The sequence below is a fragment of the Rhinoderma darwinii genome, chromosome 3, assembly GCF_050947455.1.
Source record: "Rhinoderma darwinii isolate aRhiDar2 chromosome 3, aRhiDar2.hap1, whole genome shotgun sequence".
Taxonomy (NCBI): domain Eukaryota; kingdom Metazoa; phylum Chordata; class Amphibia; order Anura; family Rhinodermatidae; genus Rhinoderma; species Rhinoderma darwinii.
In genome coordinates, this window is record NC_134689.1 from 131,477,294 (window position 1) to 131,493,236 (window position 15,943).

Genomic DNA, 15,943 nt, shown 5'->3' on the forward strand with positions numbered 1-15,943 from the left:
GGATACATTTCAAATCATACCGAATTTTGGAGTTCTTTCCATCCCCCCAAAGCTTTGAACTGACGAAACTGCTCGCCATAGAGAAGTCCATCAATTCTCCTCTCCAGATATACTGTGTGACCTTCATTTAACCTGAAACAAAACAGCTTCAGCTAAAATGCATTCTTAAACATTAAAGGGTTTAACCACTTTATGTCTAACGTTAACAATTAGACATTGGACATTGTTAAAGGGGTTTCCGAGTTCATAAAAAATGTGGCCAAGGGGGGGGGAGATACTACCAAAAGAGCCATTACTTACCCGACAGATGGCTGCAGCGATGACGTGCCAGTGTACCCCACCCCAGTGATTGCTGCAACCAATCAGTGGCCTCAACGGTCTGCCATATACCCACTGAAGCCAGTGATTGTCTGCAGCGTTCCCGTGGGTATCCGGGCAGGTCATCGCTGCAGCCATGTCAACAAACAGTGGCCGGGAGCACCATAACAGCTTTTTTTATTTTTTTTTATTGCATCCTCCCCTTTGGCCACATTTTTGATAGAAAAAAAAACAATAATTCTGAGTTTAACATTAGACATTAAGTGGACAACCCCTTCAAATAAAAAACAAAAACAAAGATTAAAATAGTTTCTATATCTTCTAAGTACATTGCTATGGCATGACCAGGACCAAGAACGAAGCTTATGCAAAAATCAAAAACGTACATCTGGCCACATAATTTAAACACTCACAACTTTGATTTATTTATTTTTTAAAGTAGAATTTTTCAACCTATCAATACATCTAAATCAATCGCCAAATATTCATTTGTAGATATAAGCAAGACAGAATGCCATTTTAATTCACTGCCTATAGAAAGGGTACCTGTCTATAACAGCTCCACATTGTAAAATGAAAATAGGAGAGCTGGAGAGGGTTCAAAGGTAAATAACCTGATTATTAAATGGGATAGGAGGTCTCCCTTAGGGGGGATTCACACGAGCGTGTATTCGGTCCGTGCGGGCCGCGTGGTTTTCACGCGGCACGCATGGACCAATACAAGTCTATGGGGCAGTACAGACAGTCCGTGCTTTTTGCGCAGCGTTTGTCTGCTGCGCAAAAAGCGCGACATGCTCAATATCTCCGCGTATTTCGCGCATCACGCACCCATTGAAGTCAATGGGTGCGTGAAAACCACGCAGGTCGCATGGAAGCACTTCCGTGCGAACCGACTGAAACAGCGCACCAGCTGTCAAAAGGATGAATGTAAACAGAAAAGCACCATGTGCTTTTCTGTTTCCAAACATCCAAATGGAGTGTCTTTGAGATGAGTGAACCCGGACAACCGAACTTCACCGGGTTCGGCCGAACTCGTTTTGGCCGAACCCGGCAAAAAAATTATCGGTACGCGACGTCAGGAGATAGTCACTGTCCATGGTGCTGAAAGAGTTAAACTGTTTCAGCACCATGGACAGTGACTTCCGATCCCAATATACATAAACCTGTAAAAAAAAAAAAACGAAGTTCTGACTTACCGATAACTCCCGGCTTCTTCCTCCAGTCTGACCTCCCGGGATGACAATTCAGTCCAAGTGACAGCTCCAGCCAATCACAGGCCAAGCACAGGCTGCAGCGGTCACATGGACTGGTGCGTCATCCAGGGAGGTGGGGCCCGATGTCGAGAGACGCGTCACCAAGGACGCGTCATCAAGGACGCGTCACCAAGGCAACGGCCGGGAAGTTCTCGGTAAGTACGAACTTTTTCTTTTTTTTCAACAGGTTTTTCGATATTGTGTTCGGCATTCACTGTCGAGGGTGCTGAAAGAGTTAGCTCTTTCAGCACCTTGGACAGTGACGGCCGTCGACTAGCCTCATCTCTATGATGGCGGCTGCGCGAAAATCACGCAGCCGCGCATCATACACGGATGACACACGCAGCTGTCAAATAGTTTTTGCGCGCGCAAAAACGCAACGTCCGTCTGTATCTGCCCTTACAACGAAAGGCTAAAAAAAAAAAATTGGGCTTGTACAGCTTGTAGTAAAAAAAAAAAAAAGAGAAAAAAAAAAGGGAGGCCTTAGCATGGGGTCAATACAAAGAACTAACATTTGTATTATTAATTACAAGAACTGTACAAGCAACATTGTTTACCTGTGGAGGAAAAGACGATTCAGACATCAATGTAGGAAAGGGTTCTTTACAGTTAGAGTATTTGAGCTATGGAATTCCCTACCCCAAAAAATAGTAATGACTGATACAATGAAAGCAGCCAAGAAAGAGCAAGATACTTATCCAATGACAAATGGCATAAATAAATTTAGCAATGATCGATCTAGAATCCATCTGGGAAAGGTTGAACGTGTCTTTTTTTAAATTAACTAAAAAGAACTACAGCCCATAAGGTGACATGGATTTTGTTATACTGTCTATCAGCTACACACTATTTTCCTGGGGATGACAGAGACAATCCTGTAAGGAGATAAAGGACTCAAACGTACATACCAGAAGTTTTCCCAGGTTCTGTTTGTAACCAAGTTTCCTGTCCAGCTGTGTGAAATTTCATGTGCAATGACCTACAAATTAGATGGGAAAGAGTTACATTTCCGACGTCCAATAGAATAGACATTTGTAAACATTCCTGCACGTACCGAGAATGGTCACAAACTGCAGTACACTGGAAAAAGGTGTTGGAAATGTTCTGGGGGAGGATTATACAACTAGTGCAGATTAAAAAAAATGGAGGACTTGTTCATTGCAACCAATCAAAATGCTACTTTAACCCCTTCACGCACCCGGATGTGCAATTACGTCATAGTGCGGGGGGTGATGTTCGGAGCGCGCTCACACACCGAGCTCCCTCCATATGATGCGGGTGTCGGCTGTATTGTACAGCGGACACCTAGGACTAAGCCAGGAGCAGCAATCGCGCTGTTCCTGGCTGTTTAACCCCTCAAATGCTTCGGTCAATCGCGACTGCAGCATCCGAGGTGTTGAAAAGAGGGGGCCGGCTCCCCGACAGCTCATCGCCCCGCCCCCCCCCCGCAACGAGATCGGGAGGTAGCAACAGTTGTCATGGCAGTACAGGGGCCTAATTAAGGGCCCCCAGGACTGCCTTCACTCTGCCTCTGTTAAAGAGGCTCTGTCACCAGATTTTGCAACCCCTATCTGCTATTGCAGCAGATAGGCGCTGCAATGTAGATTACAGTAACGTTTTTATTTTTAAAAAACGAGCATTTTTGGCCAAGTTATGACCATTTTTGTAGTTATGCAAATGAGGCTTGCAAAAGTCCAAGTGGGTGTGTTTAAAAGTAAAAGTCCAAGTGGGCGTGTATTATGTGCGTACATCGGGGCGTTTTTAATACTTTCACTAGCTGGGCGCTCTGAAGAGAAGTAACATCCTCTTCTCTTCAGAACGCCCAGCTTCTGACAGTGCAGATCTGTGACGTCACTCACAGGTCCTGCATCGTGACGGCCACATCGGCACCAGAGGCTACAGTTGATTCTGCAGCAGCATCAGCGTTTGCAGGTAAGATCGACGTTTGCCGGTGGCCGGGCACATGGCCGCGGCCATTATTTTCAATGAGCCTGGACCACAGAACACGGCCCCCTGTACATAACGCCACGCACACACCTCCTGTACATAGCGCCACGCGCGCGCCCCCTCCCCCCTGTACATAGCGCCACGCGCGCGCCCCCTCCCCCCTGTACATAGCGGCACGCGCACGCCCCCTCCCCCCTGTACATAGCGGCACGCGCACGCCCCTCCCCTGTAGAGAGTGCCCCACACACACACACACCTCCCCTGTAGAGAGTGCCCCCCACACACACACACCTCCCCTGTAGAGAGTGCCCCCCACACACACACACCTCCCCTGTAGAGAGTGCCCCCCACACACACACACCTCCCCTGTAGAGAGTGCCCCCCACACACACACACCTCCCCTGTAGAGAGTGCCCCCCACACACACACACCTCCCCTGTAGAGAGTGCCCCCCACACACACACACCTCCCCTGTAGAGAGTGCCCCCCACACACACACACCTCCCCTGTAGAGAGTGCCCCCCACACACACACACCTCCCCTGTAGAGAGTGCCCCCCACACACACACACCTCCCCTGTAGAGAGTGCCCCCCACACACACACACCTCCCCTGTAGAGAGTGCCCCCCACACACACACACCTCCCCTGTAGAGAGTGCCCCCCACACACACACACCTCCCCTGTAGAGAGTGCCCCCCACACACACACACCTCCCCTGTAGAGAGTGCCCCCCACACACACACACCTCCCCTGTAGAGAGTGCCCCCCACACACACACACCTCCCCTGTAGAGAGTGCCCCCCACACACACACACCTCCCCTGTAGAGAGTGCCCCCCACACACACACACCTCCCCTGTAGAGAGTGCCCCCCACACACACACACCTCCCCTGTAGAGAGTGCCCCCCACACACACACACCTCCCCTGTAGAGAGTGCCCCCCACACACACACACCTCCCCTGTAGAGAGTGCCCCCCACACACACACACCTCCCCTGTAGAGAGTGCCCCCCACACACACACACCTCCCCTGTAGAGAGTGCCCCCCACACACACACACCTCCCCTGTAGAGAGTGCCCCCCACACACACACACCTCCCCTGTAGAGAGTGCCCCCCACACACACACACCTCCCCTGTAGAGAGTGCCCCCCACACACACACACCTCCCCTGTAGAGAGTGCCCCCCACACACACACACCTCCCCTGTAGAGAGTGCCCCCCACACACACACACCTCCCCTGTAGAGAGTGCCCCCCACACACACACACCTCCCCTGTAGAGAGTGCCCCCCACACACACACACCTCCCCTGTAGAGAGTGCCACACACACACACACACCTCCCCTGTAGAGAGTGCCACACACACACACACACACACACACACACACACACACACACACACACACACACACACACACACACACACACACACACACACACACACACACACACACACACACACACACACACACACACACACACACACACACACACACACACCCCACCTGTAGAGAAAGCTCCCCCCTGTAGAAAGTGGCCCACACATATCCCCCCTTTAGATAAAAGTCCAAATGCTAAACTCTGGCCACAGGTAGGGGGTCTGGTCTAGGGTCTGAATTTTTTTCTGGTTTGGTGTCTGAATTCAATTTTGTTGTGTGGTTTTTACACCGATAACGTGTGTGCGGTGTGTGAAGAGAATGCAAAAGAATCATCCAGGCGTGCCCGTGGGAGATCTTAGGGACTGCAGCAGCCAGAACTACATTTTGGTGAGTGACTCTGCTGTGTATAGGACTTCAGCAGCTTCGGTGCAATGAATTTTGTTCATGATGCGCGCCCCCCCCCCCCCCTACACCCTGACAGACTCATTCTATCTACACACACTCCCTTTTTGCCCCCTCACAGAGCTGCTGTCTCTTCCCTGTCACTCCACAGAGCCCCTGTGAGATTGCGTCTCCCCCCTGGCTACCATTGCTACTTTCAGTTCTACCAGCCCTGGCACTTAGTCTCTCCCCCTTGCCCTCAGACACCCTCCTCCAGTCTCTGCCCTGCTCCTCCAAAGAGTTTTCTTTTTAATGTGCCTCACCTCCCGCCCCTTTACATTTCACCCCCCCTCCTAATAACGAGGGGGGGGCGGGGGCCCAGACTCATTGGCAGTATGGGGCCCAGAAATTCCTGATGGCGCGTGTGTGTGGACTATGACGTACATGTATGTCAAATGTCGGGAAGGGGTTAATATTTTGTACTGCGGGGAAGCAATTGAATGAAAAAACATACATGACATTAAATACAAAATGACAGGGTGACTGAACAGTATAACCGCAAACTCGGTGGGGGAGATTTATTAAAACTGTCCTAAATGGAGTCTGTCACCACTTTTGATCCCTTACCCCTCAAAACCGCTGACAGCACTAGATGGGGAAAGAGGATACAAGTTTAAACACACCTATGTTGGCGATCATACTCCAAGCATTACTAGGAATATGAAGTTTTAAATCACTCATGTGTCATTTGCGAATGAGATGCTAGGAAGTGTCCTGGCTCCTTGGCTATAGACCCTCCCTAACCCCCCTCCCCTCTGCTCCTGAGTGACAGCTCTAGCGGATATCATGTTATATTATCGGATATCTAGCAGATCAGGGGCGTAGCTAGAGGCTCATGGGCCCCGATGCAAAAATTCTTACTGGGCCCCCCCCCGCAAACTTCTCATGGCCGACGGTCCACTTTCAGCTGCATCGCTGGGTCTCCTAAGTGACCCAACAATGCAGCACTAGCAGCCGGGGGCATCACTAAGGCTGGGTTCACACACACTATTTACGGATGTAATTAGGGCGTTTTAGCATTGAATTACGTCCGAAAATGCGGCTCAAAAGCGTCGGCAAACATCTGCCCATTCATTTGAATGGGTCTTACGATGTTCTGTGCCGACGGTCATTTTTTTTTTACGCGTCGCTGTCAAAAGGCGGCGTGTAAAAAAGTGCCTGTCACTTCTTCAGACGTAAATGGAGCCGTTTTCCATGGACTCCATGGAAAACCAGCTTCAGTTACTTCCGTAATGGACGCAGCAAAAGACGCCTCCACATGCCATTACGGCTGAAATTACGGTGCTGTTTTCTCCTGAAAACAGCACAGTAATTTCAGCCGTAACGGACGCTGCCGTGTGAACATACCCTCAGGGCTTAAAATGTCCGGGAAATAGCCCCAATACATATGTGTCCGCCCCCAAAAAAAGTGTGTATATGAGACAGCATAGCATATCTATAGCACTACGACCCTATAAACTATGGATAGGATTAGATACAGTGGCTGAGCAGACAGTATCACACATGATAGCATTAGATACAGTGGCTCAGAAGGCAGTATCACACATGATAGGATTAGATACACAGCTCAGCAGACAGTATCACACATGATAGGATTAGATACAGTGGCCCAGCAGACAGTATCACACATGATAGGATTAGATACAGTGGCTCAGCAGACAGTACCACACATGATAGGATTAGATACAGTGGCTCAGCAGACAGTACCACACATGATTGGATTAGATACACAGCTCAGCAGACTGTATCACACATGATAGGATTAGATACAGGGCCCAGCTCGCTGACATTGCGGCTCCAGCGCTGGACCCAGGATAGGTAAGAATAATAATTTTGCTTCTTTATGTGTTACTGATTATTTTTGTGTTTGTGTTTTTTTTACAGGTTCGGTTGTTGGACTTCGGATTTGAGGACTTCAATGACGGCGTTTTTTTTATTCTCAATAAAATGGTTAATGAGGGTTGTGTTTTTTTATTTCAATAAAATATTTTTTCTATGTGCTTGTATCTTTTTAAACTTTATTACTACCGCCTTAGTAATGGCCGCTGGCTGATTGACAACCTCCATTACTAAGGCGAGGCTTAATGTCAGCCGGTGCAGAGGCTACACTAACCCCCATTATTACCCCGGTACCCACCGCCACCAGGGGTACTGGGAAGAGCCGGGTACAAACCAGTACCCGACCATCTGTAGTGACGGGCAGGCACCGGGGTGGCCGCAGGCTGGTAGTATTAGGCTGGGGAAGGCCAAAAACAGTGGCCCTCCCACCCTTGTAATGCTGCCTGCTGCGTTGTATCTGGCTGGTTATGAAAATTGGGGGGGACCCGACATCATTCTTTCCAATTATTTTTTTTTAAATGACGTGGGGTCCCCCCCATTTTCATAACCAGCCAGATACAATAAAGCAGCAACAGCCTAGCATTACCAGGATGGGAAGGGCCACTGTTTTCGACCTTTCCACTCCTGATAATACCAGCCTGCGGCCACCCCAGTGGCCAACCATCACTACAGATGGTCAAGTACTGGATGGTACCCGGCTCTTCCCAGCACCCCTGGTGGTGGTGGGTAACGGGGTAATAATGGGGGTTAGTGTTAGCCTCTGTACCTGCTAACACTAAGCCCCGCCTTAGCAATGGATGCTGTCAATCAGCCGGCGGCCATTACTAAGGCGGTAGTAATATAGTTTAAAAAAAAACCACAAAGACATAGAAAAAATATTTTATTGAAATAAAAAAACCCACAGTCCTCATTAACCATTTTATTAATAAAAAAAAAAGCTGTCATCGAAGTAGTCCTGGAATCCGCCGTAGTCCAACGACCGAACCTGTAAGAAAACACACAAAAAATGATTAGTAACACATGTGTTAGGGTATGTGCACACACACTAATTACGTCCGTAATTGACGGACGTATTTCGGCCGCAAGTACTGGACCAAACACAGTGCAGGGAGCCGGGCTCCTAGCATCATACTTATGTACGACGCTAGGAGTCCCTGCCTCGCTGCCGGACAACTGTCCCGTACTGAAAACATGTTTACAGTATTGGACAGTTGTCCTGCAGCGAGCCAGGGACTCCTAGCATCGTACATAACTATAATGCTAGGAGCCCGGCTCCCTGCACTGTGTTCGGTCCGGTACTTGCGGCCGAAATACGTCCGTCAATTACGGACGTAATTAGTGTGTGTGCACATACCCTAAGGCTTAGATACAGGGCCCATGTGTGATACTGTCTGTGGGACCCTGTAACTAAGCCTACCACAAGGTAGGCTTAGATACAGGGTCCAGCAGACAGTAATCTTATACAGTATAAGATTAGTGTGTGCTGGGGCCCTGTATCTAAACCTACAGTGTGGTAGGCTTAGATACAGGGCCCAGCAGACAGGATCACGCATGGGCCATGTATCTAAGCCTACCATGTGATTGGCTTAGATACAGGGCCCAGCAGACAGGATCACACAATCTGTGATCCTGTCTCATGGGCCCCCTAAGCCTGATACATCGTAGGCTTAGGGGTTGTGCAGTCCCTAAACATTGATGGCCTATCCACAGGATAGGCCATCAATAGCTGATGTGTCACCCGGGACCCGCAAATCAGCTGTTTTGAAGGGGCCGCAGCACTCGTACGAGAGCTGCTTCCCCTTCATTTCACTACTCGCTCACACTGTGAATCGCCGACACCGATTCACAGTGTGACCGGAATGAAGTGACAGGAATGAAGGGGAGCAGCTCTCGTACGAGTGCTGCGGCCCCTTCAAAACAGCTGATTGGCGGGTCCCGGGAGTCAGACCCCGCCAGTCAGGGCTAACCTTACTTTCCTCTTCGGCCGCGGCGGGAGTTCTGTAGTCTCGATGCTGTGCGCGGCGGCATAGCACTGTGACGTCATGCGCTGCGCACAGCGCTTGACGTCAGGACCTCCGCTGCGATCCGGAACCAGGAAGGTAAGTAAAGTATGTTACTATAGTAACAGGGGCCCGCGGCCCGAGTTACTATAGTAACTTTTTATTGATGTGGTGCGGGGGGCCGTGGGCCCCCCTGGCTTCGGGGCCCGGTCGCAATTGCGACCGCTGCGACCCCTATAGCTACGCCAGTGTAGCAGATATCATGTTATGATGCAGGAGACCACTAGAGCTGCCACAAAACAGCAGAGGGGAGGGTTTGGGGGAACTTTTACAGCCAAGAAACCAGGATACTTCCCTGCCTGGCAGACACTTGGCATCTCATTAGCATACAGCACCTGAGCAATTGACACTTAATTAAATGGTGATTTAAAGGAACTCCTTTTAAAAGTTAGGGTATGTTCACACACAAACACAAAATACATCTGAAAATACGGAGCTGTTTTCAGGCGAAAACAGCTCCTGATTTTCAGACGTTTTTTTAACAACTCGCGTTTTTCATGGACGTTATTGGAGCGGTTTTTCAATGGAGTCAATGAAAAACGCCTCCAAAAACATCACAAGAAGTTTCCTGCACTTCTTTTGACGAGCGGTCATTTTATGCGCCATATTTTGACAGCGACGCATAAAATAAAGGCCCTTGGAAACAGAACATCGTAAATCCCATTGCAAGCAATGGGCAGATGTTTGTAGGCGTAATGGAGCCATTTTTTCAGGCGTAATTCGAGGCGTAAACTGCCCGAATTACGCCTGGAAACACTGCGTGTGAACATACCCTTAGACAGAATAAAACCAGACCAGACATGTTGAAACTGCGACATATTAGTCACAGTGGCACACACTGTATGAGGAATTTGGTGCATCTAGCTAGACATGTTAAGATAGATACTTTTCTTTATGCACCGATTGATAAATCTGCTGATTAATACATTTTACGATTTCTTAGCCACTTACCTTATTCTACAGACTTTTACACCATCTAAAAAAAAACTGAATCAATTTGGCACACCGTATGTACGCCAGTTTTTTGGCACGCTTTGCTATGTAAATCTCTCCCACTGTTCTATTTTTTATTTTTTTTTACTATTTGCAAAAGGATACTCACACTTGCTAGAGATCGGTCGCCAGCCTAGAATATACAAACATAATACAAAACCAAAATCAGACTGAATACATTTTTGGCAAACCACAAAAGTCACAAAAATATTAGTTATTGAACCCATTTTAAAAATTACCATTGTATAAACTAAAAGTAAAACTCTGAGCAGAATAAAACATTTCACTAAATGGAAACAACTAGAATTCTTAAGTAATTGTCCGCCACATGCCCTTTTCCTAGGGGTGTTAGCGTGGTAAAAATGGTAAAAATCAAAACCCGCCTCAGTTAGCCATTAGCGGTGGGGCTCTGGCATCACTACCTGCCATCTACCGTAGCTGCCAACATTGTATAGCAGTATGCACTCTAATAGCCTATTCTTTATGCATTTTGAAGGACCTAAAATACAAGCATGTGGTGGGGAATTACTTAACCCCTTAAAGACAGGCCAATTTGAGGTTTTTCATTTTTATTTTTTTCACCCCGCCTTCCAAAAGCCATAAGTTTTTTTATTTCTTCGTCGACAGACGTATGAGGGTTTGTTTTTTGCGGGACAAGTTGTAGTTTTTCATGGTACCATTTATTGTACCACGTAACGTACTAGGAAGCTGGAAAAAGATTTGTGGGGTGAAATGGACATAAAACGGCGCTTACACCATATTTTAGGGGGTTTTGTTTTTACGGCGCCCATCAAGCGGTAAAAACTACATATTCACCTTATTCCTACAGGTTGATACGATTATGGCGATACCAAAATTTCTATGTTTTACCACTTTTAAAAAAATAAATCCATTTGCTAAAAAAAATAAATATATATGTTTTGTGTCGCCATATTCTGAGAGCCATAACTGTTTTATTTTCCATCAATTTAGCGGTGTGAGGGCTTAAATTTTGCAGGACCAGCGGAGGTTTTCACGGATACCATTTTGGGCTACATGTGACTTTTTGATCACTTTTTATTCCACTTTTTTTTTTGGAGAGCCAAGGTGACCAAAAAACATAAATTCGCATGTTTTATATATACACATTTCATTTATTTTTGGAACATTAAAAAAAAAAAAACAACAACTATATTTAACAGTTTTTTTTACTAGTCCCCCTAGGGAAATTGAGCTTGCATGATATACTGCAATACTAAAGTATCGCAGTATATCGGGATACTGACAGTCTCCTTTGAAGCCCTGTCAGAGGCAGGGCTTCAAAGGAGTACAAAGATGGCAGACCTAGGGGCCTTCATTAGGCCCCCAGGCTGCCATGACAACCATAGTCACCGGCTGATTCCATCGCGCAGGTTGGCAGAATGGCGTGTTTTAGGGGACGACCCCGATTCTAACAATTTAAATGCAGCGGTCACGTTTGACCGCGGAATACAAGGTGTTAGATGGAATCAAATTGATCTTTGATTCCGCCCGTTGCAGTGAGGTGTCAGATGTAAAACACAGCCGTCACGCACGAGTGGAGAGCGCTCAGCCCGTTCCATACTTTCCCTTAACGGCTGCCACGTACATGCAAGTGACAGGTCGTTAAGGGTTCAACCCCTTCCCGCCGCAGCCCTTTCAGATTTTCATTTTTGTTTTTCCTCCCTATGAGGGCTTGATTTTTGCGGAACGAGTTGTAGTTTTTGGTAGCACCATTTATTGTGCCATATAATGTACTAGGAAACAGGAAAAAAATTATTTGTGGGGTAGAAAATAAAAAAAATTAAAAAAACAGCGATTTCTCCATGTTTTTTTGCACGTTGTTTTTACAGAATTCAGTGTGCAATTAAAACAACATGTTACCTTTATTCTGCGGGTCAATACGATCACGGCTATACTAAATATATATAGTTTTTTCTATATTTTACTACTTTTACAAGTAAAAACCTAAGTGTAAAAAAGAAAATTTATTTTGTGTCGCCAAATTCCAAGAGCCATAACTTTATTTTTCCGTCGATTAAGTGGTATGAGGGCTTATTTTTAGCGGAATAAGCTGTAGTTTTTAATAATACCATTTTGGTGTACATGCGACGTTTTGATCACTTTTAATTTTATTTTTTTCCCGTGCGGGTTAAATAATGATATATTGTAATAGTTCAGACGGATGCGGCGATACCAATTATGTTTATTTTTTTTTACTATGCTCTAGGGGGGCAAAAAAATTTTTGTTGCTTTTTTACTAGTCCCCCTAGGGGACTTCAACCAGCGATCGTTAGATCGCTTGCACGATATACTGCAATACTAATGTATTGCAGTATATCGTAACTCTGACAGGCATCAGAGGCAGGGCTTAATAGGTGCACCAAGAGGGCGGACCTGGGGGCCTTCATCAGGCCCCCAGGCAGCCATCGCCCCCCCCGCGATTACGTTGCGGGGGGCGCGATGAGCTGTTAGAGGGGGTCGCCCCACTCTAACGATTTAAATGCTGCGGTCGCTATTGACCGTGGCATTTAACGAGTTAAACGAGCGGCAGGGACAGTTATATTTAGGAGGAAGTGGGACAGAAACAGTGAGCGTGTGTGTATTGTAATGCAACTTACATGTATGTTTAGATAAGTGGATTGTGGTATAGATTAGTATTGTTAAGACCTTGTTAATAATACTGCACCACGTGTAGTGTTAGTGTATTCAATACATATTCACTTATGTGTATTTGGATACACCGATACTATACAGTGATTATTTACGGTGTTTGGTGTATTTTATATGCAAGCGTGAATACGGTTTGTATTAATAATTATTATCTTTATTTACTATACAGTCGTATACACTTACTTAGTAGCAAAGCAATTAGATGGACGTTAGTATAAGAAAAAGATAGGGGAACTAGGCATAACCCTAGTTACCCTGATATAAAGGAGGTAGTAAGAGTGGGTGACACTAGCCGGTGAACCCCGCTATTACTCAATGCCCTTTTACAGTAATCAGAAGTGTTCTCTACGTAAATATGATTATACAGTTAGTGATCACTGGGTCATTTTTATTATCTACTATATCACAAAGTAGATTGCATAAAGTAATAACCTACATAAACATGATATACAAACACTCACCAGCACAGTCGGAGTTACAAAGGTAAGGCAAGGGTTCTCCATTCCACCATATGGGAATGATGGAGGCAAAATGAGAAGGTCATATTTCTCCCAGACATAAGGACCTACCAGAGACTCAGCATATTTGAGCATTTTTTCTGTCTACGTAGAAAAACATATTAGATTAGTTAACACAAAAAAAAATAAAAAATAATATATATATATATATATCTCACTGACAATTATGGAGCAGCATGTTAATAGAATGATGGCTCAGCCAACAACCACCTTGTGTGTATTTGGCCAGCCTTAGGCTTAGGATTTTTAAAGATGGAAACCGCCTCAAGATAGGGCATGTTGCTTCTTTTTCCCACTTGCGGGGAAAAAAAGCCTCCACCTCCCATTGAAATCAATGGGAGACAATTTCGGAAGCTTATTGCCGCGGGATTTGTTGCGGTTTTCGCAGCAAAAACTCCATGTGAACATGGCCTTAGACTTCATCGTTACTTTTGCGTAATTGTAATAGGACTGTGAGCTTTAGGCCTCATTTACACGAACGTGATATACGTCCGTGCGACTCGTGTGCTTTTCACGCGGGTCGCACGGACCTATACAAGTCTATGGGGGCATGCAGACAGTCCGTGAGTTTTGGTCAGCATGAGTGCGCTGAAAAAAAACTCACGACATGTTCTAAAAATCTGCGTGTTTCGCGCATCACGCCCCCATTGAAGTCAATGGGTGCGTGAAAACCATTCGCGCAAGAGCTGTCAAACTGAATGTAAACAGAAAAGCACCACGTGTCAGTTAACTCTTTCAGCACCCTGGACAGTGACCGACGTCGACTAGCCTCATCTCTATGATGGCGGCTGCGCGAAAATCACACAGCCGCGCATCATACACTGATGACACACGGAGCTGTCAAGTGCCTTTTGCGCACGCAAAACGCTGCGTTTTTTTTGCGTGCGCAAAACGCACACGCTCGTGTAAATGAGGCCTTAAACACATCTCTGACAAGCTGTGTAAGACCAACCTCAGCAAATTCATAGGCAGAAGCTTCCAGTAACTCTTTCTCAGTCCACACTGTGGTCCTAGGGCCAATCTTCCTAAAAATAATGAGTATATCATGAATACAGGATTAGAAGGTTTCTTAGGTTACATTTATGCTACAAGAAAAAAAAAAACAAAAAAAAAAAAAAAAAACTGTATTAACAAGTTGATTTATCTACAGAGAACACCCATTACAGTACAACTCGTGCAATCCATGGAATTTCTGTAGAAAAACCAGAAAGGGATAAAGCATACTACAGATCATAATCTCTGCAACATTCACTAAAATTCCACATCGGTCTTTGTCCGCATAGTGTGAAAGGCATATACAAAAATATAGTTTACCTTCATGGCAGGTGTTTTATGCATGCTTTATGCAGCTTGTGAACTATACCGTATCACGCGGATACTTTGTGATCTGCTTATGGTCAAGGGACACCTAACAAGTTGAGGTTGTCCAATATGGGGGGGGGGGGGGGGGGGGGGCGACTTCTTTATGTAGTTTATCATTTTTAAACTATGTAACCTAAGGCTTCATTCTGACAACAGTATTTAAGTCCGTATTTGTAAGCGAAAACCAGGTCTGGGTCCATAACACGGAAGAGGTACAAATCTTTTCGTTATAGTTTGTGTGTAAAGTAGGTTCCACTCCTGGTTTTAATTTCCAAATACGGATGCAAAAAAAACGGACCTAAACACTGCTGTCTGAATCAGCATTTGGAAGCCAAAACCAGGCACGGAACCTACTGTACACACAAACCCTACAATGGAGATTTGTAACTTTTCCGTGTTATTGACCAACGCCTGGTTTTAGCTTACAAATACAGATGCAAAATACTGACCTAAATACTGCCGTGTGAATGAGCATTGAAATCAATGGATTGTTTGTGTAATAGAGGTCAGGTCCTGCATAGTGAGAGACATTCTTTGTAACCGCTCTCCACCCTTGACAAGAGATAAGGATCCTGAACAAGGAACCCCCTATATTCCCTAACTGGTTATATGAAAATGCCTTTTTTTAAACTCCTATTCTGAAACGTTGCCTGAAAGGTTGACGCTTTAACTTTTTATTGAAAATAAATGAATTCTTTTAATTTAAGAATTTAGTCAACTTAACCTTCAGGACGCAGCATATTTTTCTGGTCTGGTTCTTTGAATTTCAGTATATTTTTTTCTGTTTACAGTGGCATTTAATTTGTGATTTTTCTTTTATTGTAATTGCAAATCAATTGCCCCATTTTTATTTATTTTCTCTAAATTATTTGTTACGTTTATTGTAGGGAATACCTAATATGTGTATTTTTAATGCTTTAGGACTTAACTTATTTTGTTACGTGTACAGATTTTTCAACCAGTTATTTAAAAAAATGGCATTTGTAAGTGTACAAACCATTTTACATAGGTAATTACAAAGATCACCCGTGGGTTTATTAGATATCTATCTATCTCTCTATCTCTCTTACATATACTCCAGTGTGAGCATTGCATTGGAAACTAAGGATCATTCGCCAGGAGTACTGCCTTGTTTTCCACTTTTTATTTCGAAGGGACTTT

At 45.5% G+C, this 15,943-nt stretch overlaps 1 protein-coding gene across 1 annotated transcript in view; it reads right to left on the reverse strand.

Moving 5' to 3' along the window:
• LTA4H (leukotriene A4 hydrolase) overlaps positions 1-15,943 on the reverse strand; it is a 46,102-nt gene that overhangs the window by 11,336 nt on the left and 18,823 nt on the right. The window contains exons 7-11 of the mRNA XM_075856762.1: positions 14,373-14,445; positions 13,364-13,504; positions 10,342-10,365; positions 2,480-2,550; positions 21-132 (exon numbers count right to left, since the gene is read on the reverse strand). Of these exons, the coding sequence (XP_075712877.1) occupies positions 21-132; positions 2,480-2,550; positions 10,342-10,365; positions 13,364-13,504; positions 14,373-14,445 (421 nt within the window). The remainder of the gene's footprint in view (positions 1-20; positions 133-2,479; positions 2,551-10,341; positions 10,366-13,363; positions 13,505-14,372; positions 14,446-15,943) is intronic.